General features: G+C 37.7%; 1 protein-coding gene and 2 long non-coding RNA genes across 6 annotated transcripts; 2 read left to right on the top strand and 1 right to left on the bottom strand.

Moving 5' to 3' along the window:
- Positions 1 to 870: 870 nt before the first annotated feature.
- Positions 871 to 24,275, bottom strand: ywhabl (tyrosine 3-monooxygenase/tryptophan 5-monooxygenase activation protein, beta polypeptide like). 4 transcript variants are annotated; one of them, XM_087285195.1, is made up of 6 exons: positions 21,417 to 24,275; positions 13,450 to 13,821; positions 7,168 to 7,291; positions 4,002 to 4,165; positions 3,772 to 3,867; positions 871 to 1,925 (listed from the first exon to the last, which is right to left on the bottom strand). In XM_087285195.1, exons 2-6 carry the CDS (start codon positions 13,741 to 13,743, stop codon positions 1,866 to 1,868), a joined length of 738 nt encoding a protein of 245 aa, XP_087141321.1. In that variant the 5' UTR covers positions 13,744 to 13,821; positions 21,417 to 24,275; the 3' UTR covers positions 871 to 1,865.
- Positions 13,923 to 15,637, top strand: LOC147840285 (uncharacterized). The gene is made up of 2 exons (XR_015511427.1): positions 13,923 to 14,008; positions 14,106 to 15,637. It is a non-coding gene; the product is annotated as an uncharacterized LOC147840285 (long non-coding RNA).
- On the top strand, positions 21,051 to 21,358 carry LOC147840284 (uncharacterized). The gene is made up of 2 exons (XR_015511429.1): positions 21,051 to 21,136; positions 21,234 to 21,358. It is a non-coding gene; the product is annotated as an uncharacterized LOC147840284 (long non-coding RNA).
- Positions 24,276 to 25,832: the final 1,557 nt, after the last annotated feature.

Here is a 25,832-nt window from a genome sequence, read left to right as displayed (position 1 = left end):
ATGACAATGTTCCCATTAAAAAATATAGCAAATACAAATTAAAGGGGCAAACACAACCGAAATAGAATCAGGAGGTGAACATGGCAGAGCCTCGGGCTAATAACGGAGTAGTCATTGTGCCAAACACGTAATGAGATCAGTCCAGAAGTTGAGTAAAAAAAGACGTTTGAATCTCTTGAGCACAAGATGGCGCTGTAAAAAAAAAACTGCAGGTAACCTCAAGTTAATGTCTGAAAACACCAGAGCATTACAGGGATTATATGTCTATAAGCATTCAAGTCAAATTTGTTTAGATAATTTGAGGACAGTTTACCTCCACGCAGTTTGTTGGTGTTATCTGAAGATGTGATCAGATTTTCATGAAAATTAGGCAAAAAGGGAGATGTAACTTTTACTATTCCCCATGCTGCTGGCCCTTAAAACTTTATTTAAATATTTTAAAATGCAATCTATTCCCTGGGATAAAAGGTTTAATTTTCTAAATCATTAGTCTAGTTTTAACATGTTGATTTAATGCCCAAGAAATGTCTTATCAATGTAAAATATATATATATATATATATATATATATATATATATATATATATATATATATATATATATATATATTTGTCATAACGGCATCAATATTTCTTTTAAACATTTTAAAAACTTTAACTGTTTTAAAATAACACACATTATTCACTTATTTACTTTAATTCATCCTTGCTAAACACAGTACACCAACTACATTCCTCCTGCCATTTTCATCTTAATGCAATTTAATATTATTTGATAACATTTTAAAAAGGTTTTACCTCGCACAGAATATCCTACTACAATAAAGATCATGCAAGCTAAAATAAATAAATAAAACCACATTACAAAATCATTGTGTTAAATTATTTTTAATCCACTTACATGAAATTACATATTTTCCCTCCAAATAACATTTATGCTTGGGTGTTCTGTATGAAAAAAATCCAGAGACATGACACAAAGCTAGCCGGCCCGACAATCTCCCTTTCCTCCCCATATTAACTACTTCATAGCCACATGCAAATTAGGCAAGTATCAAAAGAAATCAATGGAGAAAAAAAAAATAAGAAAATAAAAACAAACCATACCTGGAAAAACAAAAATTACAATAGTATATCCAACTACTCGGCTTGTACAGTCATACAGTAACAGCATCAAGCTTATGTGCTCTTTGTTCTTGGGTCCTCCATACCTTGTGATTAACGGGGGGAAAATATAAATGCCATTTGCAGGGCACCAAATTCCTGGAATTGGAAATTTGAAAATGACAATAAATGGAATGTAACCTTTTTTTTCTTTTGCCCATCATTTTACAGGACGTGAGCAAACAGTTGCTTCTTTCCTAGCTAAAGACTAGCACTGCTAACCTCACTTCTACTAGAAGAAAAGGGCTTATTTAATGCAGACGCTAAACTGCAGCTGTACGACAAACGCACAGACCCCTGGACTGACTTTTACATACAGTATACGAATAACAAAAGGGTTTGACTTGCAACTTTGCATGAGCTGAGAACTTGCCCTCACCCGCATTCATCCACGCTAAAGCAACGACCCACGGAGAAAACAAGGCAGACAAAACCTCATCCCCTCCCAGTCCCTTGTTCCGACCCAACGCATCTCGAGCGCCCACCCACCCCGCTTAATTAACCCATCCCACCCTCCTCCCGTTACACAAATCCTTAGAAAAAAACCCCACAATGACAGGGAAGGAAGAAAGCAAAGGAAGGCGCGAGAGTAAAAGAACTAAAAGAGAGAGAGAGAGGTGGATGATGAGGTGGTCTCAGTGTTTGATGGTGAGCTGGAATGATGGCAGGTGAATGACAGGGGGAAGGACGGACAGAGCCAGACTCAGTTTTCCCGGCCCTCCTCGGCATCTTCGCCTTCGCCCTGGTTATCTGAAGTCCACAGCTGAGAAAAAGAGAAGACACAAATTAATCACTTCAGTCACCAACTATACTGAATGCTTACACGAAAAAGTACATCATGTATATAAAAATATATAATCTATACAAATAAACAGTAAAATAATCCACATATATATTTATACAACAGTTTTGTCTGGTTCTTGAATCTTATTGGCTAATAGCCGTGATATTCTGCCAGTAACAGCACTCGTCCAGCCTCTTCACCCCCGTGTATTACTCCGCCCACATACAGCAACAAGCAGTGGATCCTCTACAGTTTGACAAATATTGCTGCTATTAGGCAACATGAAAAATATTTGAGGGTTTTTAGTCGAGAATATAGTTGTTTAGATTGCAACTATGCAGTTTATTTGTAAGGATAGTGCCTAATTTAAACTGCTTATATTTTTTGAGAGACAGCATGTTGAGCAAAGACGGTTGACAATGTTTATCCACTAGATGGCGACAAAGATCGCATAAGAGAAAAACAGCTTAATTTCAAACTACAGCTGACCAAATCATTATTAAACTGGTAAATGCCTTTCTGAAACAATCTTTCTCTTTTGTATGTTTTAGTGCTGTATCATTACCATAGTAATATTGTGATTTCCCGATTGTACAGAAATACCGGGAAATCTCTGTAGACCGGAAGGCATTTCATGCTGTTCAGCCTTATGATCTTAAAATGTGAGCATCTGTTTTGTCATTACATCTTTAGACATTATTCTAATACTAGCTCTAAAGTGACATTTGTGAAGAAGCAACAATTTCTGCTGTTCTGACATCAGCTGCAGATGTGAAGGAATGGCAAAAGAAAGTAGTTCCTCTTACAAAGGGTTTTGAGACTCTTGATGTTAGATTCTCTTTTTTATACACACGATTATGGCGTCGAACTGTTGTATAAACGCAATATCACACTCATAGCAGTGTTATGTGGCTGTATATCATCAATAGTGGGACACTAAAGGACTCAGCTTTATGTCAACGCACACCTCCCACAAGTGCTGATATAAAGCCACAACGCACTGCTACGAATGTGATATTGCTCATATATACACACAACCACATAGATGTATTAGGGCTGCACGATATTGGAAAAATGATATATTGTGATACTTTTTTTCTCTGCCATTTATATTGTGATATAATTTCACCAGATGACTATACATTTTCTTTAGTCATAAACACAATTAAGAAAATATTTAAGCGAAATAAATTTTCTGGAGAGAGCAACAGTATTCAGGTAAAGAAATGGAATAATCAAATGTAAAATAGCATTGTATAGTCTTCACCATTTAAATAATTTAATAGAATTAATCTTTATGCACTACTAAAATTTTTTAAACTCTCTTCCAATGTTCACAGTCAGAGACCCTAAAAACACATGCAGATGATAAACTCACTCTATTACGGTTCAATTCTGCAGCATCTCCACAAATCTTGTGTGTTTTCTGGTCATCTATAATCCTAACTCAACATTGCATATCTTGTGATGTGACTATTGTGTTCAAATAATATATATTGTGCAGCCTTTATGTGTATGTATGTATCGCTCGTTTTGACATGTCGCATCCCGAATGCCCACCTACCCCCTCAGTTTATATATTATATATATGAATATGACATTTAAGGTAATAATTACATTGTGGCATTAAATCCTTATTGTTTTTTAAAATTATTATAACAATCTTTTTTGGATTATACTATTTGCCTATTTGTATTATATTTTTTTCCTATTTTACAATGTAAAGCTATTATTTTTGAGTTAAACCTTACAAAAAGTTACTTTCATTTCATAATAAATAAAATGTACTCATTTGTCTTCATCTGCTATAAAAGAAAAAACTGACTGTCAAGTTGTCCCGCAGTAGCTGCATGATCAATGTGCTGTCTTTGTAGGATTCTTCATTCAGTGAATCGAGCTCTGCAATGGCCTCATCAAAAGCCTGGGAGAAAGACATCCAACAAACATGTTAGAAGTTTAATGTAGATATTCTATATTCACAACATACTCCATGACTAACACCTTCATAGTTTGTTGATTAGCTTGTGTGGGAGTCTGTTAATCTGTTAAACTTACTGTTTTGGCGAGCTTGCAGGCCTGTTCGGGCGAGTTGAGAATCTCGTAGTAGAATACGGAGAAATTGAGAGCGAGACCCAGACGAATGGGGTGTGTGGGCTGCATCTCTGCCTTACTGATTTCAAACGCATCCTTGTAGGCCTCCTGCGAATTGCCAATGATAGCTGGAGATAGAGAGAACATGTGTAAAGAACGTTTAACTTTGACAAACTCTGTAGTTAATCAGTGACTCTAATTAAACTATTGAAACCATTTAAATTGAAGTGTTGTATTGAAGCAATTTTCACAATTCAATATTTGGGCTGATTTAATAAATACTGTGAAACTGTTTTATTTAAAAACATAGAAAAAGCATCAGAAAAAAAGTGTATTCTCAGTTGACATTAACAATCACATTCTGCTCTAAAGCAGTTAAATGACATTTGACGCTAGGAGGCGTTACACAACAAATAAACCACCCACAATACACAAAAATGCTCAAAGGCTCCAAAGCTTGTAAGTAAATCACTAGATAGAGATAAAAAATAAACATCTAAATAATAAAAGGTATGACTGCATTTAATTTTGTAAGGCAGTTTTAGATTTCACTAATTTTCTAGGTTCAGTAAATATTCCCAAGTAGATGTTTACCAAGACTGGGAATTATTGCTGGGTGATATGGCAAAATTCAATCTCGATAATTATTTTCCATATTGAATATATATTTTGATATAAGTTGTTAATGATTCCAGATTTAAAAGAGTACCACAACAATGACTGAAGCTACAGAAAAGAAGGTCTATTATATGGCATAACATATATTTGAGATTTCAGTGGGCGTAAATTCAGTACATCTCTAATATCAACAGACGTTTAGATTCCCATTTCTGATGTATGATTAGCTCTTAGGTAAATATAGAGTAAAAAAAATAATAATAAAAAGGCCAGAGCTTATTATTGTTAGTATCCATGCTTCCATCCAAAGAAGCAAATTAACTTCATGCGCAAAACTGGATTATCGCATAAAAGTTTCGATCCAATTAGTCCTGATAAACTGGCGCCAAATATCAACAGTAAAAATGAATTTTGCTGCGCTAGGCGAAGAATCTTTTACTATTTTAATAAATGACTTGCACCTCAAAAGACGAATGCTGACATGCAATAAACACATGATGGCGTTTGAGGTGTGAGGCATGGAGCACAGACGCTCTTGATTCTGGAGGTAATTAATAATATAATAACACTGATACGGGCATTTTGGAATGACCAAAACAACATTTCAGATGTTTTACAATGTGCTCAGCCTACTGGTTTGTCCATTCACACAGATTTTCATCACATGATCTCTTATAACAAAATCATATGACTTTTAATGCGCATAAAACTGGTTTCAGGTTACAATGTTACAAGACACAATGTTGAATAAATAAATAAATACTCAGACTATCCCTAAAATCTAGCACTAGGTACAGGATTGTCAAACTAATGATCAAACTTAAGGTTTACTCAAAAAAAAAAAATGTATAGTGCTAAATAGTAGCTTAGCAACATTACCCAAGTACAAATGAGTATGTTTACATGACAACAATGTACAAAAACTCAAAGGTTTTCTTATGGTTTTGAAAGGTTTAACATAGACAACAATGTTGTTAAATCAATACCCGTTCATACAGATTTCTCAAAATGACAAACACAGATTGATCTTGACAGGCTATACATTTTCACAAAAGCATGTTGTAGACGTTTGATAACGGTACCATTTTCAAATCCTTTCAAACCAGTTCTAAAAAGCACTGGGCAAAACGAATACATTTTTCTGTTTATAGCTGAAGAGTGTCATGTAAACACCCTCTCAGATGGTGTCAGCGAGAGACATCCAAACGGCTGAGTTAATATGAAGGAACTGTATTCCAGAAGGCTGTGAAGCTCAATCCACCCACACAGGCTTACACACACACTCACAGCTCTCTTTCATTCATTCAGTAAGGTGGGTGGACTCGCATGTCTGCACCTGTTCCAATGAAGGAAGGAAATCAGGCCACTAAGCATTTCCACTATAGACCCTCCTTTAAATTTTTCCCTCTCTCTCTTTCCCACAACTGAATCCTAAAGCCACGCCCTGAGCTTGTCAACCTCCTGGCACAGGAAGGCAACAGCAAGAGTCTTCCTGTTATGCACATCACAGCCCTTGTTCCTTTCTGACTCGGCCAAGACAGACAATAGAGCTCAAAACTTAAAGGTTTACATAGTATCTGCTTTAAATAGAATTGGCCTGTGAACAGAGTCAGCCAATACGGTGTCTGGTAATTCGTTTCATATTTGGTAAACATTTTGAGGTTGAAAAGCTTTACCTACTCTATCACTATGAAGTCTGTTGTTTTATTTTGGTGTGTGTGTGTGTGTTGTCCACTAAGGCAATGCTTATTTAATCAAAAATACAAATACTGTTATCTTGTGAAATTGTTTAGGCAGACTATAAAACCTATTATTCTAATAATCTCTAACTATTACTACCATCTTGTGAAATTATAAACACTGAAATTATGAAGAACTTTATTCAAAATAGATTTTTGCAACAAAGTAGCAGATTTTACTGTTACTTTAAATCAATTTAAGGTGTGCTTTGATGTGTGCTTGCTTCAAAAATGTAACACTTACTAACGGCACATTGGTATTTTATGACTGAATTAACCACTATGAAAACCAAAGTTTATGAATGGGCCACAACAGCACAAAATCCCCCAAAACGCATCCTCTTTAGAGATTTCCACCCCCTTACTTCCTCTTAAGCTTGGCTTCGTGTCAACAGTTTGCGGAAACAGTACATTTTTAGCAGAAGTCAGTACGTTCATGGGCAGGTGGTGAGGACGTGTCACTACCACAGCTACGCAGCATTATTCAAACAACTACACACTTAACTAGAGGGCTAATCCGAAAATGTTAACCAGACTTAAAGATAGAACTCTAGGCTTTGCTTAGCCCACCAAGTAAGGACTAATTTTTCTACAAAACCTACAATTTAGCATTTAATTGAACACCAAGTAATATATTTTTTCTTGCCATGAACTGAAGTTCAAAACAGGAACAAAAGAAATCTAATATTATTTCCAAAATATAAAAATGATACACAGGATTGGAACAACATGAGTATTAATGTTAAAGAGATAGACTTGATAAAATGGCTTACAGTTTTTCTCCTCTCCCACAGCCACCTCTGCTAAGTAGCGAAAGTAATCGCCTTTCATTTTCAGATAGAAGACTCTGCTTTCAGCCGGGGTCGCTTTGGGGATGAGATACTTGTCCAGAAGAACCTACAAAGCACAAACAAAAGTGAAAAGCCATATTAGCATTTTGTCAAGGGATTTTAGATCCTGCTTTCACTGTGTTTAAAGAAAATAGGGAAGCAGTGCTGAGTACCACAAAACTAAACAGTAGTAAAGATATAAAGAGATAAGAGTTCTGTGGAACTTGTTCGACGGCATCCTGTGTCAAAAACAAGAGGCTTTGGTGAAACCATGAAACCTCATGAGCTAATGTGTCCAGGATATCGTTTATAGTAAAAAACGTGTAGTCTCGATGTTATTTCTAGAGTTTCAGCATTCTAGGTATTTGGACAACAACCTTGGATCGCCTTTGGGGACGACAGAGGCCCGGCAGCTTGTGGCAAGACTGCAATTTCACAGATGCTTCTGAGACTTTCTGTTGCAGGGAGGGGGAAGGGGAGAATGGGAAAATTGACTACGCCGTACGAGCTAGTGCTCCCACAACTAGGTCATCGAGCTTGCTGGACTTGTTCACAGCTCGACTGACCTGATTGTCACCACCCTGAACAGAACCACAGGGTCGTAGTGGCTATAAGCATCTTTAACTTACTGTTGACAACCATATTAATGGTGATGGTAGTCTCAATGGATCAATTGATTTGGTCAAGGTTGGTACTGTTCAGAGGAGCACACATTTATGGATCTCTTTGGTTTGTGACCTTCATTACATCAGAGGTCAAATTGGCAAGATCGTTTAGCTGTAAACCACTTTGATGTCTCAATACTGTTTATGCATTCCAGTTCAAATTATTCATTTAACCTTATTAAGTCACATCACAGATGAACCAATGACCTACTTGTGCTTTCAATGGCAGGTTGCAATGTACAGTGTCTCTACTCTGACAGATACAGTTATTGGTTTGCATAACCATTTCCTCCCAATTGTGGAGACATGTGGATGAGAGATCACAGCAGTTTGCGTAAGAGCGGTTTCGTCTTTTTATTAGATGTGTATTTAGCGATAATAAAGTGCAACCTGCCTGCCTACTGCCACTTCCCTCTTTATATTAATCGATAAATTGCAAATCTATGTAAATGTATGCTCATGTTGGCAAAATGGTCCAATAGTGTAATAATGTATGACTCACAACTACACAGAAATCACTTTCAATTCAAGCTGATTCTAGAACGGTGGGGGAGTTGTTAAATTTATTGCATTTATGAGAAATTTACTGCCTATTGGAAAGGCTGGAGTTCGGCTGTGCATTAAATTATTTGACCACAATTTAACTGACAGACACAAGAAAATTATTACTGCTATCAAATCCCGTTTAAGGCAAGTCATTTCAATCGGTAGCCATCTTTGAAATGCCTCTCAGGTACACTTGGGCATTGTATGCTTGAATGGGGAACATCAAATTTTCCAAAACTTTTTGCCAAGCTTATGATTACATTGCATATTTGGAATCACCAGTAAAATTAAACAACTACTCTCTCATAAGTGTGTTTCTAAACGATGGAATCAAACAAAATCTGCATTTTCTGGAGGCCCAAGGTAATGCACATACGCACTCGATAGGAAGATCACGTCACCAACTTCATTTATGGCTGTTCTACTCATTATCAACGGATTCCAGTGCATTTGTTGACCACCAAACTGTCGTAAAAGCACACATCTGGTCCGAGAATCTCCCCAGAGAAAGGTCAGTCTATATTGATTGATGATTAACCTCTGTAATAGTAGGCGGGGCTTCATTCGCCATACTGACAAGTGACACATCTTGCATATACTATAGTCTTTGCTACTATATGAAATAACAACAGAACAGAACAGGAGTTTCTAAAATTATATAATAAAGGAGTTGAAGAGTGTTATAGTCAGAATTTATGCATTCTAGCCATTATAATATTGGCATGTCCACATGAAAACTTTACATTTAGTCCCTGAAACATTTTCCCAACCAGTCATCACCCAAAGGAACTGCGTATACGTGATATTAAGATAGATTTGTGTGATTCACACAACACCAAATACAGTTTGAAATACAAAAAGCTTTGAAATTGCTTTTCAGATGAAGTGTTGTGAGAAAGCAAACGAACAAAATAAAGTAGACATATTGTTTTAAAACATATGGACTATGATAAAATTCATAGCTGCATTCTTGACTTTTAATGACCTCACTGCAAACACATTTTAATACAAGGTAAAAAGGTCAAAGTGAAAAGTGACGCTGCATTTTGTTGGTTATGTTACTTCTATCACACCAAATACCCACTTGTGTACATTAAACATGGATAAAGGGAAAAGGGACTGAATTAGGGCTGCACGATATTGAAAAAATCTTGCATTGCAAATTTTTTAACCTGTTATATATATTGCAATATGAAAAAAATTCACTAGATGTGTTTAATAACTATATGGAAAAAAAATCATACTTTTAGAATAATTGTGATGATCCTGCAAAAAATATAACAAACAATCTACAAGCCCAGATAAATTCAAAGAAAAAGATACAAATTATTTAACATTGTTTTTCAAGGAATTGAATTGTATTCAGGGATGCAGTAATTGAATAATCAAATGTAAAATATTACTCCATAGTCTTTGTTTTATAAACAATTCAATAGAATTAATCAATATTAATTTGTCAGAGTTAAAAACGCTACAATTTCTTCAGTCTGAATGCTTTTAAAAACCTTCACACCATCACAGGTTAAAAAAAAAAACGCACAACAAAACAAAACACAAAAGTTCAATTGTAATCCAGACTTAACATTGCATATACTTGTGATGTGACTATTGCGAATGTTCACATTGTGATATCGATGCTGAAATGCTATATTGTGCAGCCCTAGTGTAAATGTGTACGTTCAGAAATACTGAATATTACACATTACAATCCTACATGAAATTCTTCCTTACAAATGGAAATCATACCATCTGGAGAGGAAAAAAAGAATCTGTGAAAAAGACGTGTAAAAACAGTTCATGTTCTGTTCTGACTGTCTGTCATTTATTTTTCTGCTTCTAGCATGGAGAAAAAAAATGTTTGGCATTGATATTTTGTCCCATCACGCCTGATTAGCATGCAGTGTAAAGACTTTAAAGAACTCAATGCAACATGAGGTTACATAATACACAGGAATTCACATGACATCATAGTCTCGCTCTACTCTCCCGAATACCAAAGCAATACAGGTAAAACTCTCTTTGACTGTAATGTGGAGAGCTACAGGTCAGTGGCCCAAAAAACAGCAGCTCAGCTGCAGTCATTATGGGATTAGAGGTGAGTCAACCTGTGCCGTATCTTACTTTCATGCTATGTGCACACAGGGCCAGTTTATTCCCTCCCTTCAAACAAAACTCCTACTCTCATGTGGTTTGATCTCCCATTCACCAGGACCAGAAGATGAAGGTAGATAAAACAAATATTGTCTAAAGGAAAAGTTCTGCGCATCCAGATACAGCTTTAGTCAAGTACTTTACTGTGCCCATGTTTGGTCCTCAGCCATATTGTTGAGTTCAACTATCCTCATGCCCTCTGGAGGACTCTTCACTTCCCACACCTCATTACAGAGCCTCTTCTCTCCCACCCAAGCAGCTGCTAAAAGCTAATTAGCGGCCTCTCTCACTTCCTCAGACTTTGGCCGAAGCCTCCGCGTGAGCATGCTACTCTGGGGACTTGACTTATAGCTTACTGAAGTGGACTTAAAATTCCTGTCTTCTATAATGTACCAACAACAAAATCTTTCACAGCTCACTGTTTAAGCACATTTTTAGCCCATCATTAAGTCTATTTATTTACTTGTCTAAATGTTTGTGAATTTAAATTTATTCCGTTTCTAAATTATTTTCAATAATTTTCTTGACAAACATGAAAATGTTAGCATGATATATTTACAATACAGTAATATTTTGTCTTTTATTAGACTTGATTTGTTTACCAAATAAGAGAATCTAATTAGATTTGAATTGTAAACATTAAATAAAAATGAAAAATGTATCTTTTTATTTAATATATTACATTTCTAGTTACGATATTCCCAAAATTATTCCGCATAAATCCGTAGATTTTTTTACAAAATTCAAAAAATGTTATTAAAAAATAGCAAAAAATGTCTGCAAATTCTGTCTGACCTCAGTTATAACCTATATTTTCTTAGTTATTATCTTTTTGAGTCTGATGTCTAGGTTTTTGATAGTACCAATCAATATAGGACAACGTCATTTCATTGATAATAAAACATCCCTATTTAATTACATTAAACTACCTTACATTTGTCTGTATCAGGGCTCGAAATTGCGGCCATTTTGGTCGCATATGCGCCCGAAAATTAATCTATGCGACCTCATAATATATCTGGGCGCATTAGTGCGACTGCAGATAATGGTTGTAGTGCGACCTGTTTTGATTTTTTGTAAAAACGTGCTGAATCGCTCTTCTCTGCCGCTATATTGGTTCATATTAGCTGTCATTCACTCAAGGTATTGCGCTGTCAGATGACAGGGAAGGAGCTTTTATGACCACAGGAAATGCAAACGGCTGAAGAGTAAAAACTTAAAGCACACAGGTTTGCAAACCCCACCTAAAGTTGAGGCACAGATGAGAGCGATCATGACACGTCACGTGGTGAATAATGATCCGCCAGCTGAGATCAATCGAGTACGCGCTTCTTGGAGAAGGCGCCCGAATCTCCATCCGTTGCATTCACTGCGTGTTCAGCGCAAATGTCCGCTAAAAGTCAAATCTAATACTGTACATATCATCGCCAATGAAGCTCGCCTTTACAAAGTTTACACTGAAACTGCGGCTCATAACAAACAGCGGTATTCCGCCGGTGGTCATCGCAAGAATCTTGCGCTGCCTGCTCATAAATTGGGTCGGCTGACTCGCCTGCTTTTCCACTAACACAGAAACATGAAGATCAGCTCAGACTGAACCTTTAAATTGACAAACTGAAACCAAAACTTTTAAAGAGTGATAGAAGTGAGACTTTTCTTTCTTTCTTTTGTCTATTCTTTTTTGAGGTGTATATTATTTTTATTTTTTATTTATTTACTGATGACTGCTTTGCAGCTTTCATCATTGAATTGAATGGTTTATTATAATTTTTTGTTTGTTTTGTAGCAGAAATATTATTTATTAAATTGACATGCATATAAAAACAGCAGTACAAAATCAATATTTCTTACTGCAATGCTTCATTTTTGTTTGATGCAAACTATACAATTATTTTTCATAAAGTAACAGACTTTTTATAGCAGATAACCTACATTCATGCACATTCAAGGCAGTATCATAATGAGAAATGTAATTCATTTTTACTATTATTGTCATTTTCATCATCATTAATATTCTATAATTATTAAACATTCATTTTGGAATTATTGCACACAAATATCAATGTCTTCGCAGCATTAGTTAGATAGTTGTTTCTGGTTTTTGTCAGTCGAAACACTATTGATGTTGTTTTAAAATACAATAAATCCCTTAAAAAGCAATTTGCAGCGGTGCTCAATCATTTTTGGTGGGTGCTCCTAAATTTTTTCTGGTGCTCCTAAATTTATTTTGGTGCTCCTAAATATTTGAAGTTGGGAGCACCGGTGCTACCAAGTAAAAAAGTTAATTTCGAGCCCTGTGTATGAATCTGTGGTTCACAACCATTACATCAACCAAAGACTAAAGCAAAGAATATTCCTTATTTATTTTACTTTTAATTCATCATAGAGGATTCACTTTGGATGACAAGTTATGTTCTTAATTAAATATACATTGAGTTCTGCACAATGTAAGGCAAGCATAAAAGGAAACTCATTTCAAATAGTCTATGCGATGTAAACTGTCAAATCAAATCTCTACGAACTGGCATTTCAGCAGGCTGGAAGAGAAATTAAATAGACCCTGACCCTTTAAATCTGTCATCATCCAAAGAGGGCTACAATAACTGTCCCAGCGAAAGGACACCTGTGCATTGCGTTGGAACAAATGAGATCAGGCCTGGACTAATAGGCTTGGCTGAAAGAGGGCCTTGCTCATGATGAGTAATTAACACAAGCAGGATTATCAACCTACGTTACCCACCAACACATGCAATAAAGAAACAGGGACGAAAGCAAAGACGTGCATCTTGCGTGCATCCCGGGGGTCAGAATGTGAGACGCACAATCCAAATGACTGAGATTATTGCAGTCGTAAGATTCTTACCAGTACGTCATTGCAGATCTCCTTCAGCTCCTTCTCGATCTTTTCCCGATATTCCTTGACCATTTGCTGCTTTTTGTCGCTACCCTCCATCTTCTGCTCGATGCTGGAGACGACCCTCCAGGATGAGCGACGGGCACCCACCACGTTCTTGTAAGCCACCGAGAGCAGGTTGCGCTCCTCGTTCGACAGTTCAATGTCACCCTCAGTGACAGCCTTCATAGCGGCTGCCATGTCGTCGTAGCGCTCTGCCTGCTCGGCCAGCTTGGCTTTTTGCACTAGCTCGCTCTTGTCCATGGCTGCTCAGAGCTGAAGAAAAAGAGTTGAAGTTCAGTTAGCACTTGATTTGGTTAACCTAAAGTTTTACAGGTGTAACTGCCCATGATTTAATGTACTCGCTTTGCTTGCCCTAATTGGAGTCACCACAGGAGGGCGCTCTAGACTAATAGGATTTAAGTGAGACAAAGCAGAGTAAGAGCAATTCACGTTTGTTCACGAGCTAACAGGTACAGCTCGGAAGAATGCCTTGAGCTTTTAGTGTCCCTTCGGCAAGCAGAGCGAGGTATGTTTTGTTTATTGTTTGATTTATTTGGAAAATGTTAGATGTTTTGTAAATGTTTGTTGTTTATTTTTCTATGTTGTTTGTTTGTTTTCTCTAGTTTTACGGTGCTTTGGTGCTTTTGGTGCCTTTGGTCTTTTGATGCTTCTGTGTATACAACAAAGAACTGAGACGATGATTTATGTGATGAACTTTATTGCATCCAAGTAAACCTTTTTAAATGCACCCGTCAAAAACTCTCTGCCTATTCTTTGAAAGCTGAAGGGCTGCTACAGTAAAACTCGCTGCTACACATGGCGTTTGCATCACGTTGGTGATTCATCACATGAGTGTCATGTTACAAGCCTTCATCTCGTCTGTGGCACTGCATGGCATCTACAACAGACTGAATCTACACTAGGACGGCGACTTTACACGGTTAACTGGGAAAACTCTTCATGAAAGACTGAAAGGTGACTGCAAACAAACGTTGTGGACTCAGAGGTACAAGAAAAGGAAAAATATTTATCTATTTATTACTTTTGGGATAATTGCAATTTTTAAAGAAAAAAAAGGATTTATATTTGTATGCTTTGTTGAATTTGTATGCAGTAATTGAAGTTTGAGAATGAGGAGTGACTAATGATTTAAGTGCTCATGTTTCAAGGTGTTTGTGTAATGTTGGGCTTATATTCATGATGCATGTATTAGACAAATGTTTGCAATTTTAAAGTGCTTAAAGTCTTAAGAGTTTATACTGTTGTTGCACATGTGATTTTGGCTTATTACCTTTGCTATAATATTTTAGGTGTTTAAATTTGTCTGATGTAAGCAGGTTGCTGATTTAAGTTGTAGACAGACAAAATGGACGACACAGCGGAGCAAATGGCGGCACAAGCAAGTCAAAGGTCAGTTCTTGATAAAGATCTGAATAGTACAACAGAAATGCAACAGGTTAGATCAAGATCAAGCTCTCGAAAAAGAAATCCCACAGAAAAGGGTTTAGAAATGCAAAAACAAGAGACAAAAAAGCACGAGAAAGCCTTTAATAAAGCTTATACTTCCTGGAAGCAGACAGCTAAAGAAATTAGATGTAAATTAAAAGCCTTATGCACATGTGAAGAGCTTGAGCAAATTTTGAAAGACATTCAAACTAGTCAGGATGTTGTCACTCAACATTATGCCCCATTTCTGCGTAATCAAACTGCTACTCCAGAGATTGTAAGAAGAGTAGATGTTTGTTCCATATTGAGTACAGAAATTTGTGATTTGGTGAGCAAACGAATAGAAACTGTTGATGTCATTCAAAAAAGTGAAGTAGTTAAAGAGAGAGTTAGGCAGATATTGAACAAAGAGGAGTATGAGTCTATATTTGGTTGTACCAATACAGAGACCATTATCTCAGTATCGTCACAGACTGTAGAAAGTTTGTCAGCTGTCTCAGAAACTTCCTCTGAAGCTTCAAGTAAACGAGCTGATGCAGAGGCAGAACTTGCGGCTAAAGTAGAGCAGAAAAGGGCCATTCAAGAAATTTCCAATCAGCAAGCTCGACTAGTTAAACTGGAGAATGACTGGAAGCTGGAAGAAGCAAGAATGTTAGCGGATATTAAACAGAAAGAAATTGAAATTCGCTCCAAGTTAGAAGAAGAAAAAGCAAAATTGCAATTGTTACAAGCGGAAAAAGATGTCAACATAGCTGCAGCTCGAGTTAAAGCTTATAACAATGTAGAAAGTTGTCTTGAAGAGAGCAGTTTGGAAGACGACGAGACCGGAAATGTCATTTATCCTGAACAAAGAAAAGCTTCTAACAAACCTCAACGTAATCCTGTGATAAATCCATTACCTTCACAAACATTTCAAGAAGAAAGGAAAATTAAAGAGACTGAGAATTTAGCTCAAGCATTAGTGAACTCCTTAAGTATAAGTCGTTTACCTGTTCCAGAACCAACCACTTTTAATGGCGATCCTCTGAAGTTTATTGAATGGAAAATGTCCTTCACAGCACTCATTGATTGTAAATCCATCCCAGCAAGTGAGAAAATGTTCTATTTAAAAACCTATCTTGCAGGAGAAGCTCGTAAGGCCGTAGAAGGGTTCTTTTATAAGAACTCGGATGATACATATCAGGGTGCTTGGAGAGTCTTGGAGGAGAGGTATGGAAACCCATTCATTATTCAGCGTGCTTTTCGAGAGAGACTCATGAGATGGCCCAAGGTGGGAGTAAACGATCCATTTTCCTTGAGAGAGTTCAGTGATTTCTTGCAAGGTTGTGTTGAAGCTATTCCACAAGTCAAAGGTTTGTCCATCTTGAATGATTGTGAGGAAAATTACAAGTTGCTTAAGAAGTTGCCAGAATGGATTGTCCGTAAATGGAACAGAATTGTTGTTGAAGAGTTGGATATGACAGGAGACTATCCAAGTTTTAAGCAATTTGCTGAATTCTTGAAGAAGGAATCAAAGATAGCTTGCAACCCTTTCACTTCTCCACTGCTAGCCAGTTCAAAGGTTCCAGATGAAAAGTATCTGAAAAGAGCAAAAGCTTTCAATATTAAGGCTCAAGTAAAAGATTCAAGACCAGAATTCAAGGTAACATCACCATGTTCGGTGTGTAAGAGTGAAATGCATAGTATCGTCAAATGTCCTATCTTTGCAGAGAAGCCCATGGATGATAAAAGATCTTTCATTCGTGAAAATCACATGTGTTTTGGATGCTTGAGAAGAGGGCATATTTTTAGGGACTGTAGGAGACGGCATATTTGTGGAACATGTGGACTGCGTCATCCAACTTGTCTGCACGAAGATAAACGCAAACATTCAGAGGTATCCCAAGCCGATATTACTTCAGAAGCATATACAAGTCAAGAGGGCCAAAGGGCAATGTCTTATGCAGTAACACAACATGTCTCTGCTACTTCTAGTATTGTTCCAGTGTTTATCTCCACAGTAGAAGAGCCACAAAATGAGATCCTTACCTATGCCTTACTCGATACACAAAGTGACACGAGCTTTATTTTGAAGGATTTTATTGATGAGCTGCAAGTGAGCAGTCAAGCGGTGAAGCTGAAACTCAGTACTATGACAACTACAGACACGATTACTTCAAGTAACAAGGTTAGTGGTCTGCGAATCCGAGGACTTCAAGGTGGGAAATGTATCCAAATACCTCAAGTGTATACGTGTGATTTCATTCCTGTGGATAAAGCTCACATTCCAACGAAGAAAACTGCATTATGCTGGTCTCATCTTAAGCACATAGCCAATGAAATGCCACCACTTCAGAGTTGTGATATAGGACTATTGATTGGATATGACTGCCCTTCAGCGTTGGCTCCCCTAGAGGTCATAATCGGTAAGGAAAATGAGCCTTTTGCACAGAAAACCGCGCTGGGCTGGAGCATTATCGGTTTTTGTAATCCCCACTTAGACAGACAAGGAAGTCAACGTTTTGTTCATCGAGTGTCTGTGAAAGAAATGAGAGTTCCAACAGCTAATGATGTCTTGAAAGTTTTGGAGTGTGACTTTAATGAGAAAAGTTATGAAGACAAATATGTGTCACAGGAAGATGTCCGCTTTATTCGTTATCTCAGTGATAACATCAAGCATAAAGAAGATGGACATTTTCAGTTACCTCTTCCTTTCAAGAGCAGTAATCCACCTTCACTCCCTAACAACAAGAGGTTGGCTTTATTACGTCTGCAACATTTAAGTAAGAAGTTAAGGTCAAATCAACAGTACCATGAGAATTACAAGATTTTTATGGAAGAAATGCTCAACAAGGGAGATGCAGAGATTGCTCCCGTAATACCTGATAAAGAAACAGCTTGGTATATACCACATCATGGAGTTTACCACCCTCACAAGCCAGACAAGTTAAGAGTAGTATTTGATTGCTCATCAAAATTCTGTGGCATATCTCTTAACGATACTCTTCTTACTGGTCCAGATTTGATTAATTCTCTGGTGGGAGTACTTTGTAGATTCAGGAAGGAAGCCGTTGCTGTGACATGTGACATCAAAAAAATGTTTCATCAATTTCATGTCCCCCCTGAAGAGAGAGATTATTTAAGATTCCTATGGTGGAAGAATGGGGATTTGAAAGAAGAGCCCATTGAATATAGAATGACTGTGCATCTTTTTGGTGCAGCTTCATCTCCTGGGTGTGCGAACTTTGGCCTGAAGTATCTCGCAGAGAAGTATAAATCTGAGTATTCTGAAGCTTCTTCATTTGTGAATAATAACTTTTATGTGGATGATGGCTTAATTTCAGTTCCATCTATACAGGAAGCTAAAGATTTGATTGCAGAAGCTAAAAACCCTGTGCAAGCTTGGAGGGTTACGTCTCCATAAGTTTAACTCAAATGAGAAAGAAGTCTTGCACTGTGTGGATTCGTCAGAGTGGGCGGTTTCTTCTAAGCCACTAAATTTGACTCCTGATTCGTCTGGGCATGTTCTTGGCATACAATGGTCTACAAAGGATGACACATTCAGTTTCAACACTCAACTTAAAGATCAGCCTGCAACACGTCGAGGTATCTTGTCAATTGTATCTTCCTTATATGATCCCATTGGATTTGTTGCTCCTTTCCTTTTGAAGGGAAAGTGCATTTTGCAGGAGCTCTGTCAGAGAAATATGGAATGGGACGATTCTCTCCCTGATGACTTAATTCCACGGTGGGAGGAGTGGAAAAATAGTCTCCAGGACTTGAAAGATTTTACTGTTCCAAGATGTTACTATCCTTCGTCCTTTAGTAAGATTGTGTTGACAGAGTTGCATCATTTCTCAGATGCAAGCAACCTTGGTTATGGTGCATGTTCCTACTTAAGAGTCAAGAGTGACAAAAATGAAGTGCATTGTTGCCTAGTAATGGCCAAGGCTCGAGTGGCACCTATAAAAATCAAGAGTATTCCAAGACTGGAATTGGCTGCTGCGGTGGTTTCTGCTAGACTGAGTATTTTGCTAAAAGCTGAACTGCAAATGATGATCGATCAAGAATTCTTTTGGTCTGATTCTCAAGTTGTTCTTGCATATCTCAACAATGAAGCAAGAAGGTTTCACGTGTTTGTCGCTAATCGTGTTCAATTGATCAAGGAAATTACAAATACAAGCCAGTGGTATCATGTCAACACCTCTCAAAATCCTGCTGACCATGCCTCTAGAGGTTTACTCATTTCAGAGTTGAGATCTACTAACTGGATGACTGGACCTACATTTTTATGGGACCAAGAAGTGTGTCCAGCTCCAAACACTTCAACTAAATTACTAGTAGGAGATCCTGAAGTCAAACTTGTACAGGTACGGCTGACTAAAAGTAGTGATACTGCTAACTTCCTTGATCGATTTGGCCACTTCTCTTCCCTGAGAACTCTAATCAATGTTGTTGCTCGAATAAAAAGGCTAGCATTAAGGAAGAAATGTCTTAAGGATATTGTCACCGTTGAAGAACGCAAGTGTGCATTACAGGCTGTGATTAAGCTTATTCAAGAACGAGCCTTCTCCCAAGAAATCCAAACAATCCAAGGAGGTAAGGCTCTTCAGAAGTCCAGTTCACTTTTCCACCTGGATCCCATCTTGAAAAATGGTCTTCGTGTTGGAGGAAGGTTGAAAGGATCATCTCTTAGCGAAGAGGTTAAACATCCATTAATTTTGCCCAAAGAGAGCCACATTACCAACCTTATTCTAAAACACTATCACAGCAAAATTTGCCATCAAGGAAGGTCCCAAACGCTTATGGAACTCAGGACACATGGATTTTGGATTATTGGTGGCAGTAAGTCGGTTGCTAAGTTAATCTACAATTGCGTTCAATGTCGGAAACTCAGGCGACCAGTGGAGGAACAACAAATGGCAGAACTTCCAAAAGAACGTACTGAAGCCTCTTCCCCGTTCTGCTACACGGGTATGGATTGTTTTGGTCCATTTATTATAAAAAAGGGACGAAAGGAGTACAAAAGGTACGGCCTTCTTTTCACTTGCCTTTCATCACGAGCAGTCCACATTGAAATGCTTGAAGACCTATCAACAGACATGTTCATTAATGCTTTGAGATGTTTCATAAGTCTGCGAGGAGCTGTTCGTCAACTTTATTGCGACTGTGGTACAAACTTTGTAGGAGCTAGAAATGAATTCAAACAGGCTTTTAAGGAATGCGATGTCAAAACACTGGAGAGATATCTTGCGGAAAATCAGTGTGAGTTTATCTTTAATGCTGCCTCAGCTAGTCACTCAGGAGGTGTCTGGGAACGCCAAATTAGGACTGTGCGTAATGTGCTGAATTCTACTCTTTCTTTGTGCCCTGGTAGACTGGATGACTCTTCTCTAAGAACATTGTTTTATGAAGCGATGGCTATTGTTAATAGTCGACCATTAACTGTGGATGGAATAAACGACCCAAAATCACTAGAACCTTTAACTCCTAATCATCTTGTTTTAATGAAATCCGAGACTGCTCTTCCTCCCCCAGGGAAGTTTCTAAAGGAAGACGTGTATGCTACAAAAAGGTGGCGCAGGGTTCAGTACTTGATTGAACAGTTTTGGAGTCGTTGGAAAAGGGAATATCTCCTGAATATATCCACAAGACAGAAGTGGCACGTACCTCGACGTAATCTTAAAGTAAATGACATTGTAATCATTAAAGATGACATGCTTCCTAGAAACAAATGGCAGTTAGGTAGGGTTGTTGAGGTTTTTCCAGGTAACGATGGCCTTGTTAGACGCGTTAAAGTTCAAACAGGAGAACAAAAACAGAAAACGGGGTTAGGGCACCATTCTTCACATTCAGTTATTGAGCGACCAATCCAAAAATTGGTTGTTATAGTTGAGAGTGATTAGTTGCAACTTTCTTGCATCAGACAAATAATGTTAATTTTGTATGTGGATTTATTTTGTGAGTTAAATTTGAAGTTAAAATCATGTATGATATTTGTTTTGTTTGTTTGATTCATACCATGATTTGGTGGGAGTGTAACTGCCCATGATTTAATGTACTCGCTTTGCTTGCCCTAATTGGAGTCACCACAGGAGGGCGCTCTAGACTAATAGGATTTAAGTGAGACAAAGCAGAGTAAGAGCAATTCACGTTTGTTCACGAGCTAACAGGTACAGCTCGGAAGAATGCCTTGAGCTTTTAGTGTCCCTTCGGCAAGCAGAGCGAGGTATGTTTTGTTTATTGTTTGATTTATTTGGAAAATGTTAGATGTTTTGTAAATGTTTGTTGTTTATTTTTCTATGTTGTTTGTTTGTTTTCTCTAGTTTTACGGTGCTTTGGTGCTTTTGGTGCCTTTGGTCTTTTGATGCTTCTGTGTATACAACAAAGAACTGAGACGATGATTTATGTGATGAACTTTATTGCATCCAAGTAAACCTTTTTAAATGCACCCGTCAAAAACTCTCTGCCTATTCTTTGAAAGCTGAAGGGCTGCTACAACAGGTTACTTACAAGCTTACCCCCAAAATGTTTTGTGTTACCAAAAAAAAGTGTCAGGAATAAATGTTCCTTTCAGATCCACCGTAAATAAAATATCTTTAAATAAATCCCATGCAGGATCCACATTTAAAATATATGGGTCATCTATGAAACAAACAGATTTTATTTTTTACATTACAATGTGTCCAATCAATACATATGAACGTGTCCCATTTACATTGCCCTATTCTATTTGTTTCTGGCAAAAAAAAAAAAAGATATACTTTGGGTACAAACTTTTAAAAAGGTACCGTCCCAGACTCCCAGTGACAGATTTTGTACTTTTTTTTTCTATAAATCATTCAGTTTATATAACAAAAAATTCCAGCATATTGTTTGAAGAAAAATTTAATTCATTTATATATTGCTAACGATTTTTAAAATCGCTAGATGTTTTTATTAAAAATATAATTTGCATTAAATAAAAATGTTACGTTTAAAAATTATTTTGTTTTACTACTTATTTTATATTTTTTCAACTGGTAAGGGCCTGAATAATTGTTTTTAACCTTTATACAAAAAAAAATACTCAAACACTGATTATTTCACCCATATTAGGACTATGCGATATTAGGAAAATAATATCTAATTGTGATTTTTGACAGATATTGCGATTTGAATTGTGATTTAATTTTATAGTCAAGCTTCAGCTCAATAATTTGTAAGCCGTGGCAACAACTCTGCGACAGCTCTTAAATATTACCTGTTTGTAAATATTCCCCTTTTACAAAGTCTATTTCTTTTTAATATTAATTCATCTATTTATGGATTTGAAGTGGCAGACGTCATCATCCCACTTGTTTTCTCTCTCTTTTTTTTTTAATTGTGAGTGCTCCGCATAGTTTGGTTGCCCAATTTTGATACATTACATATAATGAATAGTAGTTGCTGTTCCACTTCTCTTCAATAAACACTTAAAAGTGAAAAATGACAATTTAATCACCCTTCACTCACCCTCAAGTAGATCCAAACCTTTAGGTAGAACACAGAAGATATTTTAAAGAAATCTGATAACCTCAAAACACTGACTTCCATGGTAGGACAATCAAATACTGTGGACGTCAATGGTTAGAGGATTACAAATAGTTTCAAAAAATATTTTAACATGAAAGTCAAGTAAAGAAACTTTATAAACAAGTAATGGGTGAGTAAATTGTGAAATTATTTTTATTTTTAGGTGAATGATCCCTTTGTATGGTGCATAACATTCAAGTTATACTGCTTTCAAATATAATACAACAAAAAGTAACGTTAGTCAGTTATATTACTGAGTAAGTTACAGCCTTTAATGGAAACTTAAAGTGAAAGCAAAGGGTAACGGAAGCAATCACATTTTGCAAACATACAAATATCTGATTAACACGACAGGCTTTTATTCTTGCAAGGGGAGCAAATCATAAATTCAAGTTAGTTTTAAGTATTTGCCCTCCAGGGTCACATTACTGTGAGGGGAAATATGCGGATGTGCAGTTCTCGACAACCACGCCCAGTTCCCATAGCTACCCATTCACGCGCTTTACATATTATATCTTAAAGAGACAGTCCACAACCAGAAATAACATCCTGCCCTCATTCAGTCCCCCCACATTCCATTCCCAAACCGTACGACTAGCTTCATTCCGCGAAAAAAAAAAACACATTTGGCAGAATGACAGCACTGGTCACCATTCATGTCTCTAGCGTGCTCGTTAATGGCGACTGAAGCTGTCAGTTATTCACATTCTGGTTTACACATATCCTTCAATGTCACGAGCGAAAGTCTATTGAAACATTACGGCGATACTTTTAGATAAACTTCCCTTGTGGACTTAAGATGGGCCAAATTATAGATCGCTTTCGAGTGGGTAACGTTAACTCGCTGACTACACAAAGCTTAACCAGCAACTAGAGGTCTGTGACTTGTTCAGTACAAGTAGTTTAGTGTGCAGTGCACGAAACCAACAACATGCCTTCGAGTATCTACGCAGAGCGGCGAGTGTGTGCGGCCAAAATGTCACACTGACATAATGTGCCGCTGCTTTCAGGATACAACCGAGTTAGCTTGTTGGCTAAGCCATATGATGAAGGCAGGTCTGCCCTGCCCATCTCGACGGCCGACTAAAGAACCCGCTACTACCTGCATTTTCAAGAAACAACCAATGCCTTTTATTTCAGCTAAGTTACACACCTCCACAAACCGACGGCGCTGTTTGTCAGTCAGATCTCACGATTAAGGTTATTTAGAAAGAAAATGCGTTGAATTTTGGAAGTCTGTCTGATATTATCACCTGAATTACTCAATATAGTATAGTATAAATTAGGTAACTTAAAATGAAATGACAGAACCAATTACCGTCGATTGAATGAACAAAACTGAGAACCGAGACACGAGCGCGGTTTTGGCTTGTTTCAGCACAAAAAATGACGTTGCGGTTCACTGAAACAAATTTCTATTTAAGGGGGCGCGCAGAAAACTACTGACTGCACACAAACATTAACATGTAATGTTATCTATATTTTAGCTGTATGTCAAACTATACCATATTTCACATCAGGAGGATGAAACAAAAAGGGCGGCCTAGATCTGCCAAGCAGAGGCTTATTGTTCATTTTCAGCACGTTAGCATCATCAGCTACTCGGTCCTGTGCACTGCATCAATCATCGCCAATAAAATTAATTTCTGGTCGCAAATAATAAAGCAATGGAAAGAGCGTACGTAAGCACTGCACTGATCCTGCTATGGTGTGTTCTCTTACCTGAGTGTCGGGGAATAACGATGGTCCTGTCTGAGCTAAGCTAACCGCGGCTCTCAGCTGATCCTCACGGGCTGTCGGTCGGGCTAATCCACGGGGTTTCCCGCCAATCAGACCAGCCCCAGGAGCCGAGACAAGGCTGGGCCACGTGACGTCAAAGGTAACCAAGGCGACGGCTGACTTCACGCTGTCTGTGATTGCACTAGAGCGCGTTCGTGATTCGGTGGTGCACCATTTTCCCTCCGCTTCTCCTTCCATATCCTCCTCAGCCTGTCACTTTCCATACATTACAGCACCAACGTGTGTCAGAGCAGGTTGTTTTATCATTAAAACAAGACGTTCAGGTTCGAGAAAAACGCCATATACATAATATTATCGTCGCAGGATAACATTGTGCGGCATGAACCTGAATGTAATGGTTGCATATAGCAGGGGTTTTCATTTTTTATAGTCTATAGGCTACACCCACGGATGGGGGTCCCTTGCACGAGGACCCCATAGGGATTTCATAAATGCGAGCATCAACTCCCCACAACCCCATTCAGAAAGCTTGTTGTGTAATCCAGCATATGTTTTACGCAACGGATGCCCTTCCAGCTGCAACCCAATACTGGGAAACACCCATACACTACTGCATTCACACACATGCACTACGGCCAATTTAGCTTACCCAATTCACCTAATTGCTCATGTCTTTCCACGTGTGAGGAAAACCGGGGCACCCGTAGGAACGCCAACACAGGGAGAACATGCAAACTCCACATAGAAATGCCAACTGACCCAGCCAAGTCTCAGCACTTAGCACTGTCACCTTACAGCAAGAAGGTCACCGGTTCGAGCCCCGGATGGGTCAGTTTGCATTTCTGTGTGGAGTTTGCCTGTTCTTCCCATGTTAGCGTGGGTTTTCTCCGGGTGCTCTGCTTTCCTACACAGTCCAAAGGCGTGCGCTATGGGTAAAATAAATAAACTAAATTGGCCGTAGTATGTGTGTGTGAATGAGTGTATATGGATGTTTCCCAGTACTGGGTTGCAGCTGAAAGGGCATCCACTGTGTAAAACATATGCTGGATCAGTTGGCGGTTCATTCCTTGTGGCGACCCCTGATGAATAAAGGGACTAAGAAAAATGAATAAATAAATATTTTAATACTTATAATTATGAAATAATTTGTAATTATTTTTTTCTATTGTATTTTTATTTCTATGAAAAAATTCTATGAAATCACAGTAAATTATCCAAATTTTATTAAGAATTTTTTTTAGAATGAAAAATTCATTAATTTCAATTTTCCACAGACCGGTATCCATTGTGGCCTCCCATTCCCCAATTCTGAAAACCTATGGCTTACAGAATAGCATAAAATATGGTCATTGCTTTGCATGTGTTACTACATTGCACACTAAGAGCTCTCACATAATTAACTGCTAAAGTGTATTATTACAAGCATCTATCAATAGTTGGCATTAATCCAACTACGATATGTCTGAATGTACAATGCTGTTAAAGTAAATAATATTTTCATGTGAACAACATTTATTCAGAACTGTGAAGAGACTTTTACAAGCAAAATTAGAACGCAGGCCATACTGAGCTCGCCTGGTAAGAGGAGCTATTTCTGCAATACTCCAGTTTGTTTCCATGGGGAATGAGTC

This window comes from Danio rerio, chromosome 16, assembly GCF_052040795.2.
Source record: "Danio rerio strain M-AB ecotype USA chromosome 16, GRCz13ab, whole genome shotgun sequence".
Lineage (NCBI taxonomy): Eukaryota > Metazoa > Chordata > Actinopteri > Cypriniformes > Danionidae > Danio > Danio rerio.
This window is presented reverse-complemented; position numbering and strand designations above follow the sequence as displayed.

Excerpts from the sequence above, each read along its gene's own strand:
- ywhabl (XM_087285195.1), bottom strand. The coding sequence starts at position 13,743 with ATGGACAAGAGCGAGCTAGTGCAAAAAGCCAAGCTGGCCGAGCAGGCA. Across the intron at positions 7,292-13,449 it reads AGATCTGCAATGACGTACTG|GTTCTTCTGGACAAGTATCT; the intron begins GTAAGAATCTTA and ends TGTGCTTTGTAG. Across the intron at positions 1,926-3,771 it reads TACTGCGGGACAACTTGACA|CTGTGGACTTCAGATAACCA; the intron begins GTCAGTTTTTTC and ends TCTTTTTCTCAG.